The 14,479-nt window shown below is 40.8% G+C and overlaps 1 protein-coding gene across 1 annotated transcript in view; it reads left to right on the top strand.

Annotated features, from left to right (window-relative positions):
* GRM7 (glutamate metabotropic receptor 7) overlaps positions 1 to 10,408 on the top strand; it is a 534,523-nt gene extending 524,115 nt beyond the window's left edge. Inside the window, exon 10 of the mRNA XM_075005038.1 lies at positions 10,237 to 10,408. Coding sequence (XP_074861139.1) covers positions 10,237 to 10,286 — 50 coding nt within the window. The 3' untranslated portion in view covers positions 10,287 to 10,408. The remainder of the gene's footprint in view (positions 1 to 10,236) is intronic.
* The last annotated feature ends 4,071 nt before the right edge of the window (positions 10,409 to 14,479 follow it).

Genomic DNA, 14,479 nt, shown 5'->3' with positions numbered 1-14,479 from the left:
TATATTCAGCGCTTCATTAGCATGTAGGTGGCAGCGGCACTTCGAAATCGACGCGCCTCGCCGCCGCACGTCTCGTCCCCACGGGGCTCCTTTTCGAAAGGACCCCACCTACTTCGAAGTCCCCTTATTCCCATGAGCTGATGGGAATAAGGGGACTGCGAAGTAGGCGGGGTCCTTTCGAAAAGGAGCCCCGTCGGGACGAGCCACACAGCGGCGAGGCGCGTCAATTTCGAAGTGCCGCGGCTGCCCGCATGCTAATGAAGCGCTGAATATGCATTTCAGCGCTTCATTAGTAAACTTCAAAATGGCCATTTGCGTGGCCATTTCGAAGTTTGGGGCTCATGTAGACGTAGCCATTGTCTTATATGGCATTATGGAAATCATGCGTAATCTTAAAATCATAGTTTCCATATTTTATATAGGAAATATAGATGAGTTGACTCTGTCACATCTCTCTTGGTGGTAGATACTTTGGGTAGACATTGCACTGCATGAATTTCAAAATGTGTCCAAGTTTTCTTAGTGAACACCCTGCATCCTGAAAAGTAGAATCTATTGTGGTTCTAGCTGGCAAAGTAGGAAAAGGAAGCAAGAGCTACACTCATTTTATAAATGCAGTAAGACTCCTGGCGATGTGCTCGGTTGTAACAATAATACTACTGAGTGGCTAGAAACATTTGATGTTTGCCTCGTATTTAAATAACAAAGGTTGCTGTGCATTACACCCTTGATAACATGTCTAACATGTTATGAATTGTTTTCATATGCAACTATCTGGGGCTAGACTAGTAGCATATCACTTTTATATATAAACTCTGAGTTAGAATCCAGTTTCACTCCATGAGAAGAAGAAAATTATGATCATACTTAGAAAAAAATAATACAAAATCAAACAGTTCATTCTATGGAATGAATTTTAGAACCAAATTACTCTATGGGCTGCAAGACTAGACTGAAACTGTTTGACTTTATATTGTTGTTACAATGATACAGGTTCTTCCTCTGCAAGTTATACTGAACTGAGCTCATGCAGAGAGAAACTGGAAGCAAAATGTATGTGCTAAGCACAAGAACACATATGTAAACCCACAAGCATGGAAAACTGACGTTTGAGACTATGGAAGTATATTACATGTGCATGGCACTGACCATAGAATATAGCCAGTCTTCTCCAGAGCTCAGGTATGGGATTTTTTGTTCAATCCATGATTAGAAAGGCCTCAGTAACCATGCCATAGTTAAGGTGGCTTATGGTCTCCATGTAAAGCAGCACTGACATTCTAGAGTTTTATAATTCAGTCAGTTTCAAAATTTAGTACAAAAAAAATGCTTCAGTATCAGTGTGTATGTATGAACTGCAGGGCAGCGGCACTATAATTTTTGGGTTCGGATCAGATCAAAATTGTCTCAAAATCAAGATTTTTTGGGTTCAAACATTTTTGGTTTATACCAAGCTATCAACATTTTGCATTTCAGAAATGGTGTCTTAGAATCTTCACTCTTTCAAAATGAGTCTTATTTTATGTGAGAGTGGGTTTGTCATTTAAGAGAAAAGCATGTGATAGAAAAGGATATTTCAGTAATACTTCATTGTTTTCATGCGGAGTGGCATTGTTGAGAGTCTGCGTTCAGTAAGTCTTGATGTCAAATAATTGATGTTGTTGGTGCTATGTATCAGAGGGGTAGCCATGTTAGTCTGTATCTGCAAAAACAACAAGAAGTCCTGTGGCACCTTATAGACTTTGCCCATGAAAGCTCATGCTCCAAAAAATCTGTTAGTCTATAAGATGTAACAGGACTTCGCATGGGTTTTATTAAACACAGAAAATAACTACCCCATATTAGTTACAGCTAGTTTGTTTCCAGGCTATCTGGACACGTTTCCCTAAGGGTCAAGTTCTGGAGCAAAATGACACACAATCCGTTATTTACTTATACGCTGAAATTCAGAACAAAAAAGCAGTATATAGACTAGCATGGCTCCCTCTCTGTTACTGAAATTCAGCTTACTGATAACACAATAAGGCCAAGCAAAGTTCAAGGTAAAGTGAGAATGATCATCTCATGTAAAATGCAGGCCTACTTGAACAAAGGCATTCATTTGGCTAAAATGGCACACTCTCACATAGCACTTAGTCAGCACTTTTGGGCAGCACAAAAAAAAAAGATTAAGAGCTGTTTGGCTAAGAAATCATGAGAGTTTAAAAAAATAATAAAGCTTAAAGTTTGCTATGAATATGAACTATCCAATGCTATACAGTTTCTGCAGTCAACTTCACCTGCTCAGAGATGAACATTAAAGCAATTCCCAGCAGTTAGCACCCAGTGGAATTTTTCCCCTTATGTGCAGAATAAGCATTGTCTGTGGTTGAATGCATAGCAATGAGCAGAAAATGTTGATGGTTCAGTGGCTTTAACTTCTGATCTTTTAATCAAAGGTGGGAAAAGTACCTAAAAAGTTAGCAAAAGAATGGACAAGATCCATGCTAGTGACAATACAGAAGAAAGGAAGTGCATTAGCGTGCAAGGGCTATAGAACAATTGCCCCAACAAGGCATCCAGGCAAGGCGGTGATGATGGTACTGACGGAGAGACTAAGACACCTAATGCTACTGTGTTGAATATATAGAGAGAACTAAGTTGGATGGATGTGAGACATGGGCAGTAATGAAAGATTTGAAGAGAAGAATATTGGCATTCAAAAGGATTTGTTGTAGAAAAATCCTGAGAATAGGGTGGATGCAGAAGGTCATCAATGAGGAATTATGAAGGAAGATACAGTTGAAAGAGAATCTACTGAAGAAGGTTATACAATCCAAATTACAGCAATTCAGGCATATTTGCAGAATGAACAACAAATGAAAAATCAAGACCCTGGTATTCTGCATAATGGACAGTTCAGGTAGAAGAAGCAGACCCAACAGAGAATGGGTAGATGACATAGTAGATTGGTGCCAAGATAGTCTACAGAAAATAAGCCACTCTACCCTGGACAAGGAAAGAGGGAAGGAAATAGTAAGAAACGCATCAGACACCAACGGGGGCTGAGCCCGTGTTTTTTGATGATGATGATGATGATGATGGGGTGGTGTACTTAAGTACAAGTCACCAGTGTTTCTTTGGAAAACTACTTAAGTAAAATTACACATGCATGTATACAAACACACACAGGCGCACACAACGTTTATTGTACCCAAGTACCCAGAAGTGAAAGCAGCTGCACTTTTACTCTTGCACTTTAACTTTTGCACTTTTACACTTTTCCCACTGGTGGTTTTAATTTTCTCTTTTTTTTTTTAGTTACAAGGCAGCACCCTTCTAAATGTATTAAAATATAACTATCTTTTAGTTGAAAGGGAAAGTATTTTTGCAAAAATAATGTGCCAACAGTATTTTTTTTTTACTCCAGCTTACATTCAGTTAATCACAAATACCACTAGATCATTTATAAAACTCCACCCTTTAAACAGACATCTCTGTTGCTCTCATTTACTAGAAAACATGCTTATAATCCCATTACTGTGATCTCTTGGTATGGCTGATATACTTTAGAGTAGCTTGCACATGTCTGCATTGATAATACAGCACAGTACTTTAAAGTGATTATATTACAGATGGAGTTCTGCAACCATCTCAGCAAACTGAATAAACACAGTGGCATTAGGTATCTTTGATGGTGTAATTTAGTAGCATTTTTGTGTGTAGGAAAAACAAATAAAAGAGCAGCAGCAATCAAATTATCCAGGAGTTAACTGTAAATCTCACTGACAGCTTTACTGTTGTTCTACAAAAGACCCTCTCTGCCTACTCCAGTTCAAAACACGTTGTAAATGAATCCTTTAAAATCACGTCAATCACGGATTTGAAGTGTTACCTCTTGTAACAAAGATTAGGTTTTCTTTGGGGTCTGAGAGGCATTTGTTTGCTCTTTTCTTTGGAGAAATAAAAATAGATTTTCCAATTTCACTCTAGATTGTTTTTAGCTCATTCTGCCTCTTCTGTTACAAGTACAAGTAGCAATACATTTGTTGAAACCTGATTAGCTGATAAAAGTGGTTTAGCATTATATAATAGCACAAAACACACACTTGAATAATAATAGAAAATAGGATACATTTGGCCCCATTCTCTTGCTCACTGCCATCATACAACAGATGATTGGTCACTGGACAGAACCTAGTATTTGTAACCATCTAAGTAAAAGGAAGTCAGCGTGATACAAATAGAATCTAATGATGAAATTCAAAATCGCCTACTAATATTTGTGAGATGGTGGACATACCAATCTACTATGTCATCTAGCCATATATGATTCAGTGAGTTAAAAATCCATGGAATACATTTAAAAACACCAATATGATTCAACAGAACATTTTAACAATACCCATGAATAAAACTGAAAAGAATTCACTCATGTTGGCTAGATATAACTTAAACAAAGAGTGCTGAGAATCAAAGCAGTGATAGCAAAAGATAGAAATAGTTAAGACTGAGTTGAAAAGTAGGATAAATGAGGAAAGAACAATGTGTAGAAACCTGCTTTGCCCAATTGAAAGTGGCTTGATTCACTTTATAATGGTTTCCCTTTTGGTTTAATTTTTGTTTAAATTTTGCACCATGTCCCAGGGTACGTCTAGACTGCTTGGAAGATCGAGCCAATCAGGGTCAAACTTTTGGAGTTTGATTTTGTGCACCTGGTAGAGATGTGCGAAACTGAACTATCTGGAGTCAGCAGTTCACCCCTCTACTTTCCCATCGACCTCCATCTGTGAAGATGCCAAGTGAATCGACTGCAGATAAGTCAATTCTACCTATGCAATTGCCATAGCTAGAATTGCGTATCAGCAATTGACTTACTTGCCTAGTGTTTACCAAGCCCCAGAGAGTAGATGTGGAGAGTAAGTGCCTTTGAAGCATGAATAAATATGGACAGACAATAAAACTAACAAGTGAAACTGGATGAAGATATCTTTTTTGCTACCCAGATACCAGTGGCACTGCGTGTTGAGCAATAAAGAGAAAACATGAACAAAACATCTGATTCACAGGAGTACAGATGATGAGAAGGTTGAGTGAAGTAAGCAACTAAAGATCTGATGAGAAATGTGTATGTTAGAGAAATACTCAAAGTGTCACCCATGAAGAAAAAAATGAAGGTGTGTAGGCTCCGATGATTTGGTCTTGTAGTGTACAGTCCTGACAAGCAAGTGGGTTACAGAGCCCAACAGATCAGAAAGTTGATTTTAAGGTATTTAGCTTGATTTTACAATGTGACTGTCTTAACTGGGAATACCATTAGGCCAATTTTAAGAAGTGCTAAGTCAACATACTTGTGTCTACATTCTGATGAGGTGTAACACCAAGTTCAAATTTAAAAGGTTTGATTAAAGAAACGCTCTTTCCACGCTAGCTTTAAATCGGTTTTATTGGACCCCAGGAGTATCCCACAATGCCCAGAATGTGTACGTTCTCTGCTTTCACCTTCATTGTTCTCCAGGTGTGCAGGAAGTAGGAAACAGGAAGCCTAGCATTTTGAATTCATTTATTTATGATCAGCATCTAACCACTTTAGAGAGCCACCTCATGGAGTCATCTGGAGAGCCAGGGTCTCGGTTCAGTTGGCGAGTTAGCCCCTGCCCAAACACATGATGTGATGGCTTGGCTCTGGGGACCAGACAGTGGCATGCCCTGCCCTGCATGGGGTGAAGGCATCCCCCTGCCCAGGTGCCATGTGTCTGGTGGGCCAGCCTCCACCCCACCCCACCACATGACATGGAGGCTGAACTGTGGGGGGTCATGTTACAGATGGTGCCATGTCCTGCCCTGCATGGAATGAAGGCTTCCTCCCTGCACAGGATTTAGCATAGGCCAAGAAATTCTTTTCTATGCCTCACATTTCTGCATGGCAGCCCCTGTCCCCAACAGGCGCCATGTGGCTTGCCCTAACATACTTTACCATGCCGTATGGCTAGGCCCTACCCCACCACACCACATGTCAACTATGCAGTATGGACCATGCTTCTAGCCAGCAGCATGTCCTGGCCTACGTGGGGTGAAGGCTTCTGCACTTCAGAATTTCCAGGGGCACACCAAGCACCGGGGGGCTGGGTCCTGTCTGCAGCAAATATTTTCAGGGGCTGGCCACTGAAAGGCAAAACATACTCGGTGGGGATAGCTCCCCTGGCAGGAAATATTTTTCAGGGCTGGTGCCAGGGGCATGGCTTCATCCGCAGCAAATATTTTCAGGAGCAGAGTGGCCCCTGTGACTCAACATGTGCCAGGGGCATGGCTCCCCTGGCAGGAAATATTTTTGGGGCTGGCACTGGTGGTGGGGGTGGCTAATAAGAAACCAGGTGACGGCATCATATCAACTGGTCCCTCAGCTAGCCCCTGACAGCTGAATTTAATTGGGAGGGCTGGCCCCAGCCACAGCTATTTTCTGGGCTGCCACCTCCCCCGACTTAGACACACAAATAAAAGAGCAACGTCAACAAATCATGGGGGAGCTGGCTCCACTGAGGGCAGTGTGAATATTCTGGGCTGGCCCACCTGCCTGATAAGAAACCAGGTGACTGTACCATGTCAACTGGTTCCTTCCACTGGTCCCTGGTCCATCAAGAAGTTGTAGGGTGTCCAAAAGGATGACTTATTAGTTAGTGTGTGGTATGATAGGGTGTATGACATTGAGCAGAAAACTTTTGGAAGATGATCTATAAGCAGACTCTATATGATGAGACTGAAAAAAAAGATGATAAACAGTCCAACAAAGCTATAATTGGAAGGTTGGAGGAAAGGCAAGAATCAAATTTGGTACTTGACAATTTTTAACAGGGAAACAGAAAAGTGTTAATGGTTTTTAACTAGAAAAGGGAAAATGGAACTGTTTATAATCTTCCTGGAATAAAGCACATAACTCAAAATGTATGCCTGTTTCTGCCTGAAATAAATTAAACCTCTAGAGTTCGGTAGCTTTTATTACAGGCAAGTGTAGTAGTTTTCCCTACAGCTACAGCTGCCTAACATTGGCTGTATATCCTTCAATCAAAACCCATACTTTTAATGTTATGTTGATCTAAGCACATGCACAACAAAATACGTATGTTAGAGATTTGAGCTATGAGCTGTAAATAATATTATTTCATTTCATTGTTAAAAGTGGGGAAAGGGAAATCCAAAGGCATATTTTATTACTGGTTGGACTTCCAAAGTCTGGCACATTGGGATGTGACTGGTCCCAGAAGAGGCAATTTGCTGGCCCAGGGGAGGTCCCCTGCTTCCAGGTTCCCAACCTGCTTCCTGCAGCCAACGTGCCAGCCCTAGTCCCGGCTCCACAGCCAGAGGTGTTGGACCCACAGCCACCAGCCTTGTCTCTGACCCCACAGCCAGAGTTGCTGGCCCATGGCCCCATAGCTGGAGGTGCCAACCTTATAGATGCTGACCCACAGCCACAGAAACGTGGGCAGCTCCAGTCTCCCAGCTCGGCAGGACTACTGTCCCCCTTTACCTCCATTAGGCTCCCAGCTCCAGGGCTCTCTGGTCCTGGAACATCTGTGGTCCTGCCAGATCATGGATGTTGCTGGAAAAGAGAGTCCTAGATTTCGGAGGTGCAACCTGTACTTGCAACTGTCTACATACATCCAGTGTCATTCAAATAACATAGTTATGCTTTCTGGACCTTGCTTATCAGTTGTTTGCATCTTACTGGATTGAAGGTATTTTGCATCTGAAGATGTCTACAAAGTCACACATTCCACTTTTCTAGATAATGATTTAAATCAAGGTATATATTGGTGAGCAAAGGCTAAGAGTAATGTCAATATAGAGATTCCTCATATATCTGAGCATCTGTGTGTGTAATTTCAGCTTTGTTTCTTCACAAATCCCCAGTAATATGCACACATTTCATTTAATATTCCTATTAGGATAGGAAAGGAGTCAAACAAGAATGACTGTAATCAAAACACCTGCAAAGGCCTGGTTCCTGCTGTGTAAATACTGGAAATATAGCAGTAGCAATAAACAGATAGATCAATGGTGCACCAGAGCCCCCAGTTGAGGATCACAACATGCAAATATAAACTAAAGACTGCGTGGAGCCCACATGTGTAGTGATGGTGTGTTACAGAGGCGATTGTAACCTGTAGCTTGTTTGAAGTAGATTTTAATAGATACTCAGTGAGGGTGGGTATCTATGGAGATGTGCATTTCCAACAATAATTAGTTTTATAAATATAAATGTTTATAAATGTTTTCTAACTTCTTGAAGGTAAATATTAATATATATTTTATAAAACTGTTATCTTTTAAATATCCTCATTCGGCAGTGGCTCCTGAATTTCATGGGTGCTAAGCACACACAATTGCTGATATCAAATGGAATTGCAAATATTTGATATCCCAGAAACTCACTCAGGCATTATGTCTATTATGCAAGTTTAACTCATATCAGAATGATGCATCAAAAACTCAGCTTGTTGTATTACTTTTTCTGCATGGCTTTTATGATAGACCTTTCTATTCTTATGTTAAATTCAAGTTGTTCAGGGAACAAATTATTAAATCATGTTTATAAACAGCAACAGTTACTGAATTTTAAACTTTTGGGAGATCAAGAGATACATAAAAATAATCAATGTAATCTAATGGTAGGTATTTATATACCTGATTTCAAAAACTTTTCTATTAAGACATTTGTTTCATACAGATACTTATTTTATGGTACCTATGTGAAAGTAGGTGGAAGGGTATAAATGTGAAAAGCCAATATGTCTAGGAGTAGCATATTCTTATGTGCTTATCTGTTGAATCATCTAAAGAGTTCAGCTATAAGCAATGAGATTTTTTTTTTGTTCCACATGGGAGATGCTCAATGCCGATGATAAGTGCAGGTGGCATTGAATTGTGTGTGGTTACCATTGTACAAGGCTTGTGCTGTATATGGACTTATAAATATTCACTTTTTTTCACACCAGAAAAGTAGCGTAAGTCATAACATATTTAGTGACAGTTTGTTATTTATTTGTTTACTTACTTACTTACTCATTTATGTACGCAAACTCTTCTATATATTGATGGCTCTAATAAAATTCTCATTGCTGAAGATCAAGAAATCTGATTTAATTTCCCAGTGAGCATATACAGTGTGTGTGTGCGGGGGGATAGGGTTAGGCCAACACAGCAGCAACAGAATTAGGGGTGTCTGGCTGGGGAGGCCTACCCTGGAGAATAGGTTATGGGAGTCTGGGGGACCAGGCCTATCCAGTGTTTAGTGAGGGGGGGAGGGCAGGGCCTGGAGCTGGTCTGCACTCCCTGGTGAGGAGTGCACAAAGTATTGCTTTTTCTTTCTGGACAGGGTGGGGTAGTAGGCTCAGACTCTGGCAATTGCAACAGGGAGCTCAGCCTGCCCTGCTCCACCCCTCCCCACCAGCTCCTGTCATCACCTGCTGCCTTACCAGCCTCTCGGCTAGCCCAGAATATGCCAATGCCGGTCTGATGCCATCCATTGACCATCTATCCTGGATCCCACTGCTTTCTGGGACACCCAGCACAGGGACGCTGTACCCTGTAGGGATGGTCCTGTGGGTAGGTAAGTTTCTGTGACCTGAAGTGTGCAGGAAGACAGTCTAGGTGATCATTTGGAGCCTTCCAGCCAAAAAAAAACATGCAACGATGAGTGTTAAGACGTAGAAGAATGTGTAATCATACAACACCAACACCCAAAAACCCCTGAATGGAGTCTAGCCCTTGTGTGTCAGTAGTGCAAAGATGTAAAGATTGCAAAACTATGAAAAATCCATCAGTAGAAGTTTTGTTTGTTACATTCATGACTGGAGACACCACTTAAATTGCTATACTCCATAATCATCTTAGATTAATATTCATTAAACTAGCTTATTTTTTTTTAATAAATCAGGTGCCAGTACTCAGCCGGCTCCCTACCCGCTACTCTCAGTAAATCCCATGGCTGGGGCTGCTGAAGTGCCGGTACTCAGTACCAGCACTTGCAGGCACACAAAAAAAACAAAACAAACTGCATTAAACAAACGTGCTCTAAGGCGAAGGAGTTGCCAGGTAAAGATATCAGTGCAAAGGGGTCAACATCTGCTTATCTTGTCATTTAATATAGCTTCTTGCATAAGTGTGGCAACTAATTAGGAAATAAGACTAGGCGTTTTTGAAGGACCATTTCAGCTTACCAGGTCAGTGACTGTTTTCCATATTCCTCTTTTCTTTCAGGTCCTGCTGCAAAAAAGAAGTATGTCAGTTATAATAACCTGGTTATCTAGTGCATTTCTTCAAACAGAGTTGAGGAAGGATGAAGATTTTCATCCATTCAGTCACCCAAACTGCCACAGGCCTTTTCCTGACCTGCTGTGTATCCACCATTGGAGAAGTTTAACGGCCAGGCAGTTAATATGGAGACCAATGTTAGAGGACCAAGTGTTCTGAACAACTGCTATATGAAATATCCTTAATTATCTTTGGCTTAATAAGTCACTGGCTCTGTCCTTGGGTGTGACCTTGGATCTTCTCTATGTTGGGGAAGTATGAAAACTGAGTACCCAGCTCCAATACACAAGTACCCATCTCTTTATGGGTGAACTGCATTTAGCAACACTGACTTTACAGGGGCTAATTTTGTCTTTATATGTACTTCCAGACTGCAAGTTTTTGAAATTTCTGTACAGTTTGTGAGGAATTTTGCATATTTTCATTCATGTTGTTTCAAAGATTCACTGTTTCTTTTGGATGCACAATTGCATTGAAGATCTATTCTCTCAAATGTTAGCACATTGAGAACAAACCTCGGAGGATTTAAAATAAATATGTACATGACTTGTATAATTATTATTGTACCATTGCAATCCATATATGTTGTTTTTTTTTAAATTCAACAACAACAAAGAAGTTATTTAAAGACCAAAAACTGTGCTGGCGAAGTGAGCCCCTGCCTTTCATAAGTATGATGGGCTGCAGAAGAAACTAGAAGGAAATTGCTTGGTATTAATAGAGCTCTTGATATGTGGAATGCATGCCAGTAATGTATTTTACAGTACATGTTAATCATTTATGTTTGATATTTGTATTTGTGTTCTATTTTGTTATTTTTAGTTAAGGTATATGACTATTTTGCAATAATTTCAATTATTCTTACAATATTTGGAAGAAGGAATATGGCTTTTACTTGTCTTAAGGTTTTTCTTTGTTGATGCCCACCATGATTGACCAGTGTGATGAGGATTTAAAAAAAAGCATGTATGTTTTATACTGTTTGTAATAAGTAATTTCGTTAATCTTGCTGCTTATGTGCCAATTAGTGAAAACAATCTTTCCTGCAAACTCCTCACCCTTTCCATTCTCTTTCAAACCTGTGATATTGTCCAAGAATGTATCAATAAAAGGTTTTGGTTAACTTTTTTTTTATTTATAGCAATAAGTATCTTTAGTTATTTCTTCTCCCCTTGTCCTTTTAGTTAAAGTTTATTCATGAATATTGTTGCATATGGAGCTGTGAAAAGATATAAGCGCAGTTTACAAAGACTGGTCCTAAATTTTTGAAAAGTCACTGGATGCTCAACCTGAGACACTGAAAAAGAGCCTTTTTTTTTTTTAAAAGACGCTCAGGGCCTGCCCTTTTCGAATCAGCCCTTTTAACGTATGTCAGTATGGGCACCCCAAAACAGAGGTTCCTCAAATCACTAATCATTTTTGAAAATAGAAGCCATACATCTAACTCTGACTTATTTGAAAGTTGGTTGGAAAGAGCAGTCATTGTGCCTTGGCTGAAGCAACAAAGAAGAAAATCCCAACCTATCCCAGCCTCCAAACCTCAAGAAGTAGTTCCCCATTTCAATTGACTACGAGAACATCCCTTGTTCCCGTAGAACACTGTTGTCAAGATCAAAACAGAGCTGAAAACCACTTCAGTCATTAGTCATGACTAAACCTATGTTAATTTGTATGCACCTTCGACATTCTTGGCTTCCTGAACATTAAGTGTTTTCTGCCAGTCAAATCTTCCAACCTGGGTTGATAAAATCATAATACCTATTACCTCTGTTGCTTTTTTTAGGCTAAACACAGCAACAGCTCAGAAGCTGAGCTCATATTTATGACTGATTGGATGGCCTGTATGTGGCTGGAGGCTGTTGAGTTTGGCAACTAATGGCAGAAGCTTTTCTGTGGCCTCACTTGACCTCAGCAGCCTTCAGGGATGATGACAGAAGCAGAAAAAATAATCCTTAAATAAATAGCACAATGATCAGTGCCCTTGAGGTGGGCAAAGACCTGAGCTGGTGTTACCTTCACCTTTTAGTGAGGTAAAAACACCTAATATTGCAGCCTTTACTTGTGTAGCACTATAACTGGGATCAATAGGGGGTTTTGATACAGCAGAGAAGACAGCCTGGGGCCCAGCAATGGAAGAATAATGAAATGCTTCCTTGCTTCCATTATTGGAAAAAGTTAATAGGATCAGCTTTTTATAGCTCAGAACCTTACAAAATACAGATATTTCAAAGCCATGACTACAGCCTTGGTTCTCTCAATGTCAACCAGGCATGATGTCAAGAACCTGTCTATAGCCTCATGTTGGAAGAAGCCATGCATAGACCATATACAGAGCTTTACCAAAGAGCTTCAGCTGTCCTGCCTACCAAGCCAGTCTGAAATAACTGCACCTTCACCATAGCTTTGAAAAAGACCAAAGTTAATGAACTGTCTCAGGAGTGAAGATCATTACATTGCCTTTCTGAAAACTCAAAGGTCAATTTGCACAGCATTTGTGGAGGGAGCAAGAGGACGGGAAAGTGACAAAGGCAGGGAGAAGTAATTCATTTAAATTAGCATTGCAACACAAGAGAAAAATGTTACACCTGCATGCTACCTTTGGCATGGCAACAATGTTTTGAGTGCAATTTGAAAATTAGTTTCTAAGGTATTTAGCATCCCATTTTTATCTAGACAACTTGATAAATTACACTGATGAAGGTAATCAGCATCAAAAGAAAATTTGACAGCTGCAACGTACTTTGCCCACAACAGATAGTTCAGCATGAAAGCCTCTGTTTGCCAAGTCTATTGACTCTTCATGCATATATCATAAGAAGAATATGTTGGTACTGTTTCAAACACAGAGATAGGTAGATTGAATTACAGAAGAATTAAATGAATAAAATGCCAATTAAGAGATTTACTGGTAGGAAAGCCCTAGCTGGGCAGGGATTAATACAAACAGAAAAGCCTCAGTTCAGTCATTCCCCATGGTGATTATCTAACTGCTATGTAAAATCGGTAAACACAAAACCAGAGTGTCAGCTTGTGTGAATTCATTCACCTTATTGATTTAAAAAGGCCATTGAGCACTTAGGTCCCATTTATAAAAGCAAAAACTCTTCCCAACTAAAATGACTCTCGTCATGCCAGTTTTCAATAGCTATGCACATCGTTTGCGCCAGTACAGAATAGCAACATGGGCTGTATTTTCAGTTTCAGCCAGCCACAGTGGGAACTAAATCTCAGAACCCATAATACCTAATCATGTAGACTCTGCCATTTCAGTCAAGGGTGGAGGGATATTCACTGAAGGAACATGGACGTTCCAAAGTTGGCGGGGGGGGTGGGGGGGCAGGATGAAGGGGAGCCAGAGGAGGGGAGAGTTTGGTAACTTCCACAGTGGGAAAGGGACTGAAAGGATAAGTCAGTTCAGGCCCCTGTGAGTTCAGCCACCACAGAAGTGCTGGCGCGGATGACAGGAAGTCTGAAGGTCTTGCAGGAGGTGAGTATGAGGTATTGCTCCCGCAAATGACCTCTGTTTGCTTGGCTGACCTGCAATTTCTCCAAGCGGCTTAAATGCAGATGCGGTCAGAAGCCTTATTCAGACAGGGTTTTACCGCTGATCTGTCACTATCACCCCCCGCCCCCCCCGCCCCGGACTTGTCCTGGTTCAGGTGAGAGAAAAATCACAACAGAAAGTGCAGAAAGGTATGTAGGTCCATGCAGTCTTTGGCCTGTATCAGCCATGGAGGTAGAGAGAAAGCGAGAGAGAGAGAGTGTGTGTGTGTGTTCACCTTGTCAAACCCGTAGCCATGAGATTGAAGGGTTCAGCCACTAATTTGTCCCATGATAAATGGGTGAACTAGAAAAAAGTTTTTGTAGCCAGGAAATTTAAATAGCAACAGTGCTACTTTCAATGACTTATGCGAAGCAGGCTACTCCTGCTTGCATCAGTCCAACTGAAGGGATCATGTCCAAGGGGTCTTAAATGTCCAGCATGCATTTCCACTGCCACTTTACTGGGTGGGGGGGGCGGGGAGAGAGAGAGCGAGAGAGAAAAAAAATCAGGATTGAAAGGGCACTGTTGGCATGTGAGCCAGTCAGGTTAATGTTTAGTGTGGTCTTAGTTGCCTGAACTCCCCGCCCCCCACCCCCGATGATCCTGACACCAACTTCCTATTTCTGAGCATTCTTTAAATACCTC

The sequence above is a fragment of the Carettochelys insculpta genome, chromosome 11, assembly GCF_033958435.1.
Source record: "Carettochelys insculpta isolate YL-2023 chromosome 11, ASM3395843v1, whole genome shotgun sequence".
In the NCBI taxonomy this organism is placed as follows: Eukaryota; Metazoa; Chordata; order Testudines; family Carettochelyidae; genus Carettochelys; species Carettochelys insculpta.
This window is presented reverse-complemented; position numbering and strand designations above follow the sequence as displayed.